We start from the raw sequence: 13,522 nt of genomic DNA on the forward strand, positions 1-13,522 counted from the left end.
TTTATCTTTGAGTTGTATTTTTTTAAGGTTTTATTTATTTATTTTAGAGACAGAGAGAGCATGAGCAGGAGGGGCAGACAGAAGAATCTCAAGCAGACTCACCACTGAGTGTGGAGTCTGACCTGGGGCTCTATCTCACAACCCCTGAGATCATGACCTGAGCCAAAATCATGAGTCAGATGCTTAACCAACTGCACCACCTGGGTACACCACGTGAGTTGTACTTTTAAGGACAAGCAAATATCACTCATGATTGGCATAACATGACCACATTCCTTTCATGGATCCTGGAGACAAAACATCACTGTTTTGAATGGTAGAGTTTTTTTTGCGCCTGCTTCATGCTGGTCTGTGCTCTTCAGTAGACATGGTGTTCCAGGGCCAAGCTCTGAGCTCAGAGAGCAGACTCCTGGCTCACTTGTCAGGAGTAAGTACGATGGACTATGAATCCTTTTGGGACCCAAGGTGGTCCCAAGAAGCTGCCCTTCTGCCCTGATGGACAACAACATATGTGGGGATACCTACTAGGCCTGGGGCCCAGGGGCTTTCTCTGAAGAAACATAACTGGCCTCTGAAAGCCACAAATGCCCAGTTGTGGCCTTGGCCATGTGCTCCTTCATAGTTGTTTATCCTTCCACTGCTGTGTGCAGAGGTATGGCGTTAGCAAGGCAGGCAAAGATCCTGCCTGTCCAGATCACAGCTGGTGAGGACCTCAGACCAGGACATGGCTACAGAGCTTAAGGAGTACCCTGATGAGTACTACTGGAAGGCAAAGAGATATAACAGAGGGACACCCAACCCAAGTGTGGGATGAGTCCAGAGGAGATGCCATCTGAGTTGGGCCCTGAAGGAAGAGTTGGGCCTGGCTAGGCAAAGAGGAGGAGGAAAGGCCACTCAGCCAGAGGAACAGCATGAAGGCATCTCAGAGGCTGCAGTGTCTGGTGTGGTTGGAAATCTCTGAGAACTTCATAGAAAGGACCATGTGAGATATAAGCCAGGTTCTACAAGCCCAGGGCTACAGCTAATGTGCCTCTGTCAGGCCAAGTCCTGGGAGCAGGAGTGTAATTTGAGGACATTAGAGGGAACCAGGAAACCTGGGCCCCTGAATAGGGTACCTCCACCAACCCCCCAAAGTTCCCCAAGACTCTAAGACATTTACATACATTTTAGCAGGGCCCCAGTGTGATTGCCCAGCAAGTATGATTGCATTTGTATCAGCTGTTGTGTTTAGCCTCCTCTCCCAATCCCAGGGAGGAGCTGGGGCTGCCCAGCCCCAAAACCAATGTTTAAGGCTAGCTTGGCTAAGAGTGGACCACTAACGGTGGTGAGTTCTATGGGCCAGGAACTAGAGAGGCTGAAACAAAGGGAAATTCTGGGACCAGAAAGGCAAACTGAACCAGAACCCTGAGGAGGACAGCAGAATCCAGGAGAGGCCACACATGCAACATGAGGCTGGCGTTTAAAGCCACTACTTTGAGGGGAAGCAGGTTGGAATCATGGAGCAGAGGGCAGGGGCCTCACAATGATAATCGATCAGTGAGGATGGGCTGGCCTGAATCACAGGTTTGAAGACACAACACTTCCCCCTCTAAGCAGGTCTGGCTCATGGTCGGGTCTACTGAGCCCCTTTATTTGAACATGGGCTCATTCAGAGCGACATTTGTGTAAAGCAGCAGGTGTGACAAAAGGACCCTGTGTTTGAGGCTAGGCAGGTATGAATATGAATCCCAGGCCTGCTACTTACTAGCCCTGTGATGTTAGACAAATGACTTAACCTCTCTGAGCTTCATCTTCCTATTTTGTAAAGTGGGGCTAAGGATATCTTTACCGCGAGGTTTTCAGGAGGACATATTGCCATAGTGATTGTGGCATGTAGATCCTGGCGTCTCCTTGTGGGATGATTCTCCAATGTTCAGCCACCCACACGGGGAGGTTTCTCTCCAACCCTGCATGGGAGAGCTGCTGGGCTGGGGAGAGCCCAGGCACCTTGTCTGCATGGTAGTTAGATTCATCTATTTACCTTTCATCTATCCATCTGTCTGTATATCTGTCTATCATCTGTCCATCCATCCATCCATCCATCCATCCATCATCCGGGTATCTATCTACTATCCATCCATCTATCTATCCATCCGTCTAGCTATCATCTATCTATCTGTTCATCTATCTCTCCATCCATCCATCTATGGTTACCTATCCACCCACCCACCCATCCATATCCATCCACCTGTAACTTTCTGTATATACATTTCTTTAATAGGATTAAGAGTCTGACCCTTAGTTAACTTAGCTTCACGTTATCACCGTCAGCACGAGTAGTCTGCCTCAGGCCTCTATATTAGTTTGCTCAGGCTGCCATTACAAAGTACCACAGCCAAGGAGACTTAAGTAACAGAAATTTATGATCTCACAGTCTCCGAAGGTAGAAGTGAAGATTAGGGTGTCAGCAGGGTTGGTTCCTTCTGAGGTCTGTGAGGGAGGATCTGTTGCAGGCCTCTGCCCTGGTTCTGGGGGTTTGTGGAATTCTTTAGTGTTCTTTGGCTTCGGCTGCATCACCCTGATCTCTGCCTTCATCCTCATGTGGCAGTCTCTCTAGGTGCGTATCCGTCTCTATATCCAAATGTCCCCTTTTTATAAGGACGCCTGTCATATTGGATTAGGGGCTGACTCTACTCCAGCATGATCTCATCTTAACTAATTATATCTGCTGCTATCCTGTTCCCAAAGAAGGCCACCTTCCGAGGTATGAGAGGTTAGAACTTTATCGGATGAATTTTTGAGGACACAATTCCACCCGTAATGGTCTCCCCCTCTCTTCTCCAGCTGCCTGTGCACTTGAGAGATGGCTGCGTAGGATCACGGCTACCACGAGGTGGGATTTGGGAGATCTGAGCCAAGTAAGCTCCTAGAGCTTGAATCCACAACCTTGACTTGTCAGGACTTGACCAGGTGGATGGGCTTTACCATTTTGAGTTATTTCTGCCTTTCTTCCCCGTGTATAAAAGCATGAGAAGTACCGGAGTATCTTTAGTCTGCACATCCCTGCCGGGCACTACTCCAGCCCCTGGCCGTGGGCCTCAAACACAAATTCCTCCTCCACCCTCATCCTCCCTCCGGGGGAACCGAGAATCGTGCTGGTGGTGGGAGGCATTTGGAGACTAACATAATCAGCCAGAGACTTTCCATTTTGGAATTGGGAATCTTGAGCATTGCAATCAGACCAGAGGTTTCTAACCTTGCAGGAAACATTCACAGACTCACCTGACCCCATTCAAATCCCCCCTGATTTCAGTCTGTGTCTGAATGGGTGAGTGCCTGGGGCAATGGGTGGGTGATCCTTCCCCCTCCGTGGAGCAGTCTAGTAACTCTGCCAGAGTGAAAGCACTGAACGTGGCCCGAGAGCGATCCGCGGACTTCGACGGTCAGTTCATGGAGGCTGTAACTATTAACTAAGCTGTTAATGAGCTGTAAGATCTGGTGACGGTCCCTGTGTCATTCAATATCCAGGCACAGGAAGGGTGCGTTCCACTTCAGAGGTTCAGGATTCCTGGTGGTGGTTTCTTTCTTTCTTTCTTTCTTTCTTTCTTTCTTTCTTTCTTTCTTTCTTTCTTTCTTTCTTTCTTTCTTTCTTTTTTTTTTTTATAAATTTATTTTTTATTGGTGTTCAATTTGCCAACATCTAGAATAACACCCAGTGCTCATCCCATCAAGTGCCCCCCTCAGTGCCCGTCACCCAGTCAGAAAGGGAGACAGAACATGAGAGGCTCCTAACTCTGGGAAACGAACTAGGGGTGGTGGAAGGGGAGGTGGGCTGGTGGTAGTTTCTGAGTGGAGGAAGCGTCTCGGGTCCTCCCATGGGCTGTGTGCTCTGCCCTGGGTGCTGGGGGCAGAGGGCCCAGGACGGAGCCTCGTGGCAGGGGCCCGGCTCTGCGGCTCCCATGTGCTCCGGCCCCAGTGCAGTGTCGGTGTCCGCTCGTGGAGCACACAGCAGGCCCAACGCCTTCACCCGCCCTGTGCAGGCCGGGCCCCCTCTGGGTGCTGTGCTGGCCGGGGAGCCCCTGCAGTCCAGCCAGCCAGCTCCACTCCCAGCCTCCTCCAACCCCACCCTCCTCCCAGGAGTCCCAGCCCTTTCCCCAAGGGCCCGCAGTGAACCTTTGGGTTCTTCGAAGGGAGCAGTCACCAGATTTTTCCAGTCTTGAGAAGAGAACATCTGACTCTTAGACAACGATCTTTGTTTTTGCTGATGCCCCCTCCCACCCATCGCACACATTTGATATCAATGATTCACTGAGGGGGAAAAACAAAAACTTCCACCCAGGGGAGCAGGAAAAGGAGTGGAATGAGTGAGGGCACCCCAGGAAACCTGCCCAGCACCCTCGTGTGTCGGCAAGAATGTTGTGTTCGTTCACTCAGGGGACGTTTGCTGGGCTCCTGCTGTGTGCCAAGGCCTGCGCTTAGCCCTGTGGGGGACGCTGAAATGAATTGGACACGAATCCTGCCCCGGCGGGTGGCAGTATGGGGGGGAGCTAATGAATTTGGGGGGGAAATTCAGATTTTTTTTTTAAGATTTTATTTATTTATTCATGAGAGACACAGAGAGAGAGAGAGAGAGAGAGAGAGAGAGAGGCAGAGACACAGGCGGAGGGAGAAGCAGGCTCCATGCAGGGAACCCGACGTGGGACTCGATCCCAGGACTCCAGGATTACGCCCTGGGATGAAGGCAGCGCTAAACTGCTGAGCCACCCGGGCTGCCCGAAATTCAGATATTTACCTAAAAGAATAATATCGGGGCAGAAAGCACTGTTGATTAGGAGAGCAGGATGGAGATCACGTTTGGAAAAGGGCAAGTGCCTCTGGCTGGGAGGCTCAAGGAAGGCTTCCTGGAAGAAGTGGCATTGCTCAGGCCTTTGCCCAACGGGTGGGATTTGCATCAATGGAAATGGGCACTGGAGGGGGGAGGAGAGCAGTCCAGCGTGAAGGCAGCGCGAAGGGCTCTGGAGTGGGGAGTGTGGAGAACCGGCACGAGGCACCAGAGTCCTTCTCTGTCCCGAGCAACAAGGCAGCAAAGGGCGGCCACAGACACCGGTGCTGCTACAGGCGCTGCGTGCTCTTGTGCGCGTGTTCACGTTCCGTGTCCCGTGTCATCATGTACCTGAATCACACTCCTGTCTCTTAGCTCGTGCACACTTCCCAGGCAGGCCGGGAAGGGAGGCCTTGCTGGTAGTTCCGTGAAAACCGTATGTCCCCACGTAGATTGCTGCGACATTTCCAGGGAGCCAGGGAAGGCCCCTTCTATTCCTGTTCTGGGGCCAGACGCACTGACATAGCTCTTTCATGGGCTCCACAGGGGAGGGAAAGGCCTGGTTCTAGGAGTTTCCTCTTTGTTAGCTTGGAGGGGTTTTGTGGGAAACGCCCCTGCACACAGGCCACCTCTCGAGCCGGGGCTGGGGCATTGCACCTGCAACCGGGCGGAGGCAGTCCCTCTCCCCCGTGCGGCCAGCTGGTTTCCCGGCCGAACACTCACACCTGAGCTCGGCTGCCAAGAACGCGAATCAGGCAGCTGCTTTATTGACCATATAAAACACAGAGTGGGGGAGTGGAGCGGAGCCGGGCTTGGGTTGGGCTGCCAGTAATTGCTTGTGCTGCCCCTGTCCTTGAACAGTTCTTGATGTAAATAGCTCTCTCTGGGAGCGGAGTCTGGGTCAAGCCAGGGTAAATGCCCGCCTGCCTCATCCCGGGCCCACCCTCTGTGTGCCCGGCAGGGGCAGAGGCCTGGTACTTCTCAGTGCTGGGGGTGCGGGGACAGACACCTCACTTCTGAGCTGGGGGGGGACCCTTGCCCAGCCACTGATCACCTAGCACCCCCTCCCACCCGTCTGGGCATGGCTGCCCTTGCCCACACCTACTAGACTCCTCCCAGACCTTGGTTGAGAAACAATGTACATGCGGGTTGGACCTCAGTGCCTTCTTGTGCCTGTCCCAGGAGGACCCCTGTTCTCCACCCCAACACCTGCTGTTTGCCTGGACCAGAATTTCCAGGGAGAAGGGACTGTGCTTCCCTTCCTCCCCATCCCTCTGTGCGGTGCCCACCATAAGCTGGGTGCAGTACATGTTCTTCAAATAGAGGAGAGAGGGAGGAACTAGGAAATGCCAGCCAGGGACCTACCTCCTCAAGGCCCAGATTCTTCCACTGAGCGCTGACATGTGTTTGAGCCTGTTTCCTCATCCATAAAATGGAAATCAAGCATTGACCTGGGCGGCATGGTGGGAAGGGGCCGCTCTGCCGAGTAAGACTTGTCAGTGCCTTTATTTCCTCCCAATCTACTTGCTAAGAGGCGTGGTCTGAGCTCAGAAGAGCTGCTGGTTCCCCACTCAGGCCTCCGTTTCCTGGCTGTAAGGCCCAAGGGAAACTCCCATCCCCCGCCCTGGGCCTCAGTTTCCTCATCCATCTGTAACATCGAGAAGTTGAACAAAGTGGTATATGAAGTCCTTTCCAGCCCTGACTGTGCTTCTAATTAAGTCATTAGGCACCTGTCACCCACATTCTGAGTCACCAGTCAGGATGCACTTAATTCCAAATAGTGGCTAAAGCAAAGGTCATTTTTATTTGATTTTCAAATGCTTTGCTTTTTTTGTAGTAGATTGTACTCTCCATGCTGCGTTTTGCTTCTGCAAATACTAAAAGTTGTTTGCATCTCTTGCGCACAGCAGTCACTGTGGATGGGGAAGGGGTGACAGCCTGCCCTCAGAGGACTGCTCCTCACCCCACACGCTCAGTCCTTCTGGCTGAGTGAGTCTGGAAGAGGCCCTCCTGCCTTCTGTTTGCTTCTGGAAGAGGGGAGATTCCAGGGTGAATGATAATAGTGACAGTGAGGAGTGGAACTAATTGACAAAGGGTGGGATCTGCAGTCCAACTTTCTAGATCTGGATCTCAGTTACACCACTTGCCAATCCACCTCGTTGCTCATCCATAAAATGGGGCTGGTGATGGTACACACCTCAGAGTTGTAAGGATTGAATATAACGCAATATGCGAAGAGTGGTGGCCTGTCACTTGGTTCTTCCTAAGCGTTCAGTAATGCTGCCGCTGATTGTGGTTATGGTGGGGTGTGTGATTTAGGGGTAGCATGGTGCATGTGCAGACCGGGATTGAATGGGGAGACCCAGACACTGGATAGAATTGCAGTATGACCTGGGAGGGAGAAAGGAATGAGGGAAGGATGGCTGACCATAATGGGTAAGTGTGGGTCAAGAACTACAGGCAAGGGGATCCCCAGGAGGAAGAGGACCAAGCAGGGGAGACCTGGTCTCCCCTGACCTTGGTCAGGCCTCCAAGATCTGTCTTCTAAACACTTTCCTTCTAGTCTATCTTCTGAGCAGTCGTAGGAGTTGGTTTTAGCCTTTTGTTGTTGCTGTTATGGAAACTGCAGCTCATTGGGGTCTGTGTCTGGGCCAGCCAGGGTCCCCCAGGAACACCACTGGCCTAAGTGGGACTAGAACTCGACTCTCCAGCCACAGACCTCCATGCATTTCTTGAGGTCAAGTTTAAACCCCCAGGGAAGGGATCCCTGGGTGGCGCAGAGGTATGGCGCCTGCCTTTGGCCCAGGGCGTGATCCTGGAGACCCGGGATCGAATCCCACGTCGGGCTCCCGGTGCATGGAGCCTGCTTCTCCCTCTGCCTATGTCTCTGCCTCTCTCTCTCTCTCTGCGACTATCATAAATAAATAAAAATAAATAAATAAATAAATAAATAAATAAATAAATAAATAAATAAAAAAAACCCCAGGGAAGAGAGACTCGAGAGACCTGTAATTCTCCTCTAGCTTCGTCAGCTCCTCAGGTGCAAGGTGCAGGAGAGCTCAGATCTGAAGTCTCCGAAGAAAGTGTGTTTCTACCCAGGGCTTGAGCTGACAATTCTTTCCCCTGGAGAGGCTGGCAGGCCTGGCCTACTTCAGGTACCTCTCAGCAGGCACCTTCTCCTTGTCTCTCCACCCTGGCCTGGCAGGGAGGCTATAGAGGGGAGGAGAGGTGATGAAGTCCTCCGCTTTCTCCAACATTCTCAATGCCAGTGAAATGAATGCCCATCTCCAGAGCACACGCTCCCCAGCTCCCTGCCTTCCCACCTCCTTCCCGCCTGCCTGGGAATCCTCAGACGAAGCCCCACCTGACCCACTTACAGCCCCACCCACTCCTGCTGACCAGAGGGAAGGAGGGAGCTTGAATTTGTAGCCTGGCAGGGAGAAGGCTTCTGGATGAGTCATTTGCTGTCCTTGACTTTGCAGAGTATGTACAGGAAGAACAGGCAGTGATCGACTGCTCTCCATGTATATGAAGGAATGAGCAAGTGGAATTGGGTTTGCGTAAAAGCAGACACAACTGTGTGTGTGTGTGTGTGTGTGTGTGTGTGTATAAAATTGACCATCAGATGATTAAATGCAGAACTGACACTCTGGACCTTCTAGAAAGGGAATAGCATTTGGGTTGGAAGAGCCAGGGACCTTGCCTCTCCCAACCTATCTCCTCGTCTATACAAAATAAGAATACTTGCCCCACATATACTACAGGGCTGCTGTGATCCCAAAGGAGACAGCATGTGTGCCAGCTTTCTGTCAACCAGAAACAGAACAAATGTCCATTGTCATATTGTTGTAATGCCAGGCATAATGGCAGCTTGTGTTGGGAACGGTTTAGAAGGTCACTGACCTGAAGACAGCAGACTGGACCAGGTGACCTCCCGACATCCCTCTGATTCTAGCATCACTCTCTGCCTCCCTGTGCCTTTGTTATCAGAGGAGCCAGGGCTGCTGGGAAACAAAGGAGGAGAAATGGGGGTGAGTCTGACGGAAAGGGCCTGAGGTCTCTAATCTTTGAGGCTTAGAGATTGTTATTGGAAATGGAATCCTAGCCTAGATATGAAATGGCCAGGGCATCAAGAGTCCTCCTATTAAGACACCAGGCATTGTTCTGCTCCTCGGCTCCTCCTTTCCCTTGGATTCCCCAGCAAGAGGCAGGAAGGGCCCCTGCTATTGAGACATGTTCTCAGGTAGCACTAGAAGCTTCCCTCCACCCTTGATCTGGGGAGTTTGCATTGTGAAGCCTGCCCTGTCCTGGCCCATGCACCCCTTCCTGACTAGGCGTTCCTTCCTTGAGCTGACAGCTGGGCATCAGTGATTGGAAGCGTCGGTGATCACAGGGTAATGTGCCTCATCCATCACAGGGCTGTCTGCTGACGGGGTGCACTCTGCAGTTCAACCCTGGAGCACCAGCTCTGCACACGGGCCTGGTGCCCGGATTTCTGTTGTTCATCTTCGCTGCTGGCCTGTGCCCTCCATACTTGGAGGCAAAATAAGAAACTCTGGGCACAAGCCCAAGATTACAGATGTAGCCTAAGAATGGACCATTATATTTCAAAATCAGGTGTTTAGTGAGCACATGCTATGTCCTGTCCTGTGCCTGGAACTGAGAGCGACACAGAAATGCCACACATGGTCTCTGTCCTCGGAGATCTCACAGGAGAGGAGGAAGGCAGCATTTATTCTCGTCTTCTGTAGACGCTTCAGTGAAGAAAAACATAATGATGTGGTCAAACATATGTTAGCAACATTAATAAGCAGTATTAAGTGTGCACTAGGTCTGTGGTAGGCACTCCACATGCATTATTTCTTTTCATCCTTCTAATAATCCTAAAAAGGATGGAGGCACTATTATTAGCTCTATTTTACAGATAAGGAAACGGATATTCAAAGGCATTACAAAAACTTGCCAGAGATGTAGGAGAATGCTTGTTTCCCCATATCCTTATCAGCAAAGCAGATGCCAAACTTTTGGGTTTTCACCTATCTGATAGATGAAAAAAATGGTATCTCAGAATAGTTTAAATTTCACTTCTCTTAGTTTAAGAGAGATTTGGCTGTTTTTCATATGCTTAATAGTCATTTAAGTTTCCTTTTCTGTGACCTCTCCCCATATCCTTATCCATTCCCAAAATTGGAATGTTGGGGTTTTCTCTTATCAATTTCTAGAAGCTACTTTTGTAATAATATCAATACAAATAAATATCTTCCCATTTTTTGTCATTTGTCTTTTAATTTTGCATATGTTGTCTTTTGTCATGCAGAATGTTTTTTTTTTTTTATGTAACCAAATTTATTATTTTAATGTTACAGCTTCTGGGCTCCAGATTAATTAGCAAGGACTTCCTATGGTTTCTTTAAACATTAAGATAATAAAATAATGGGGATCCCTGGGTGGCTCAGTGGTTTAGTGCCTGCCTTCAGCCCAGAGCGTGATCCTCAGGTCCCGGGATCGAGTCCCACATTGGGATCCCTGCATGGAGCCTGCTTCTCCCTCTGCCTGTGTCTCTGCCTCTCTCTCTCTCTCTCTCTCTCTCTGTGTGTCTCTCATGAATAAATAAATAAAATCTTTTAAAAAAAGATAATAAAATCATGTTAAATATGGGGGATTGGACATTGGTATCTATTTCTCATTTCTCCTGAAAATCCAAAAACCCAATGAAATGATAAGAGAAATGTCTTTGTTTTTGACAGCAGGAAACATATTTTATTCCCAGGTGCTAAGCAAGCCTGTTACCACCAGCCAAGAGCCGCCAGACTGGGCAAGGCCAGTCCTCTTGGTCAGCTCTGAGAGGCTGGGCCTGGCAGTCTGGGTTTGTTCCCGCAGGGGTTTTGATGGAGACACAAGCATGTGGCAGAAGGAGGTGGTTAGTCTTTCCGGAATATGAAGTACTTGTTGGCTGGCATATCCATCCTTCTCTCCAGGAGCAGGCCACTGGCTTGGCTCAGGTCCTCTAGGAGCGCTCTTTCCCACAGCCCCCACTTCCAGAGACTACTTCTAAGGGTTAGGTCAAAATCTATATTACTCTGTGGAGTGATCTCCCATTGATTTTATAGGGCCCAGCAATGATCAGCGATGCCTTGGGTGAGAGCAGGTGCCCTTCTGCTCTCTAGAGCCTCTCCGTGCATTTCAGGGGGTTGATGCAGATCATGTTGATGATGAGCAGCAAGTCCAGCGACCGTGGCAGGATCCTGCCCCACTGCTTCCAATCCCAGATCATGTCCAGCTACAATGGGGCCTTCGCATTGGACAGTCCCTGAGCCTGACTGGTGACTGAGATGCTATCCATGAAGCGCTAGTCCACGTCCACAGCTGGTTTTTTGGCACGGGGGAAGGTCCACACAAAGTGGGTGGTGCACTGGCTGGAACCTGAGGTCACCTTGCACCTGTGGCCACTGCACTGGGCCCGGTCCAGGCACTGACTGCCCCAGCAAGTGCAGGATGGGCTCCTTGTTCCCTCGGTGGCAGGTGGTGGCCTACAGCAGTCATCTGACCCAGAGGAAAAAAAAATTTTTTTAAGATGGAAGCCCACAAGGACAAAAAAAATGAGGGAAGAGAAATAGCAGAGAAGTAGTTTCAACAAATTTTTTGCAGATGGAAGGTGGATGGAGGAATGGTAAGTGCTTTAGTAAAGTGAGGGACCCTGCAGCCCAGATGCAAGCATGCAAAGATGAGAAAGGAACCTTTGTTCTGTCTCCTGTAAAACTCAAGGAGAGCTCTGGCCTTGGGTGAGTGGGTGGAGGACACTGCAGCTGAAACCGGGGGTGGGGTGTTGGTTTAAAGTTTTTATCTGGTAAAAAAAAAAAAAAGTTTTTATCTGGTGTGGTAAGAGCTCTACCTCAGGCAGCCTGGTGGACTCTAGAGCTAATGCGGGGATCAAAAGGAGGACATAAAATGTATGTATCCCTGAAATAACATAGGATGCTCTAAAAGAAGTAATCAAAATGTAAGCAAGAACTTTTGCGTCTTAAAAAAGAGGGTAGCAGAAAATTTAAAACATGGTAAGTTTGGAAGATAAAGTCAAAGAAATCTTTCAGAAGGTAAAATAAAAAGACAAGGAGTAAGAGAAAAGGGGATGGGGTGATAAAATTGAATCATCCCTCCTACATTTTGACTCATAGGAGTTCCAGAAAAAAAAGAAGATAAAAGCAGAGAAAATAATGTAAGAACACTTTTTGGGGCCAAAGAGTAAAAATCCTCAGGTTGCCAGGTCATCAGGTGTCTGGCTCTTTGAGTAAAGAAGACCCACATCAAAGTATATCATTGGGAAATCCTGGAACTTCTAGGGTTAAAAAAAAATCCTACAAATTTTTATAGTGATGTAATAGTTTACATGCAAAAGATTCGTAGTCAGAGTGCCTATCTCAATGGCAATGCTGACATATAGAATCTCGCGGAGCAGTGCTTGCAAAATTCTGATGGAAGACTATTTCATCCCAGAGTTCTGTATCCAAACTGTTAGTGAAGGGTGAAGGGAAAGACATTTTTAGGATGGGGCACCTGGGTGGCTCAATGGTTGAGCATCTGCCTTTGGCTCAGGTTATGATCCTGGGATCGGGGATGGAGTTCCCGCATCAGGCTCCCCTTAGGGAACCTGCTTCTCCCTCTGCTTGTGTCTCGCCTCGCTCTGTGTCTCTCATGAATAAATAGATAAAAGCTTCTTTAAAAGGACATTTTTAAGAATGCAGGGATTCAAATGACTTTCAGGGAATCCTTTTCTTGGGGAGCCCCTACAGGATTTGTTCCTATGAAATTAGGAGGAAACTAAGAAAGAGAAAATACCAGCTTCAGGACAACAGTGGAAACAGCTAGAACGGACTGGAGCGAGGGCACAGACCAGACATGGTAATGCTGGGAGAGAAGAAATGTAACTAATTACTTAGAAGTATAGAATATATTATTAATGGGCATATTGTAGAGGTATCAGAGCATATGAGATAAATTAGTGAGGGGTTCATGGACAACCAGGCAGATTTTTTTTTAAATTGAGGAATAATTAACTTCAAGAAAAAGAAAAGTGTGTGTGTGTGTGTGTGTGTGTGTGTCTTGTCCAAGCGTAAGTGATAGACCAAAACTCAAAGCTGAGGCTGTCTAATCTCAAAATTGGTCTTGTGATCTTATAAGAGAACAAAGGTACTGCTACAGAGTACCTGTGGTTCCTTAGTAAGCCACTCTCCCTCCTGGGCCTCAGTCTCTTCACCCATAGAATAGGTGGGCTGCACAAAAAGCACAAACCATACATGAAAAGAGAGGAAAATTGGATCATGTCAATGTGAAAAGTGTCAGTATGATAAAAGAGCACAAAAAAAACCTATTTAAAAATGAACCTATGGACTAGGGCAGCAGTTAGCAAACTGGCCTGACCCAAATTCGGCCCAGAGCTCACTTTTGTAAATAAAGTTCTATCGGGACACATCCACTCCGATTCATTTATGTTTTGTCTGGCTGTTTTTGCGCTGCAGAGGTGGAATTGAGTAATTTTTACAGAGAAGTTTTGCATCATGGCCTGCAAAGTAGAAAATGTTTATGATATGTCCCCTTAGAGAAAAAAAAAATCGCCAACCCTTGAACTAGGAGAAGATTTTTATAATGTATGTAAATAGCAACAAATTATAAAGTCATGTAAAGCAAAAATATGGAAAGGAAGTTGACTAATCATTATTAAAA

The 13,522-nt window shown here is 48.9% G+C and overlaps 2 protein-coding genes across 5 annotated transcripts in view; one reads left to right on the plus strand and one right to left on the minus strand.

Annotated features, from left to right (window-relative positions):
* Positions 1 to 13,522, plus strand: part of KCNH1 (potassium voltage-gated channel subfamily H member 1) — a 372,078-nt gene that overhangs the window by 333,433 nt on the left and 25,123 nt on the right. The gene's annotated exons all lie outside the window — the stretch shown is intronic.
* HHAT (hedgehog acyltransferase) overlaps positions 10,582 to 13,522 on the minus strand; it is a 346,103-nt gene continuing 343,162 nt past the window's right edge. Inside the window, exon 11 of one of the 3 annotated variants that reach the window (XM_072831173.1) lies at positions 10,582 to 11,344. In XM_072831173.1, the coding sequence (XP_072687274.1) occupies positions 11,151 to 11,344 (194 nt within the window). In that variant the 3' untranslated portion in view covers positions 10,582 to 11,150. The remainder of the gene's footprint in view (positions 11,345 to 13,522) is intronic. The other 2 variants (XM_072831170.1, XM_072831169.1) reach the window with 2 other exon arrangements.

Source organism: Canis lupus, chromosome 6 (genome assembly GCF_048164855.1).
Source record: "Canis lupus baileyi chromosome 6, mCanLup2.hap1, whole genome shotgun sequence".
Taxonomy (NCBI): Eukaryota; Metazoa; Chordata; class Mammalia; order Carnivora; family Canidae; genus Canis; species Canis lupus.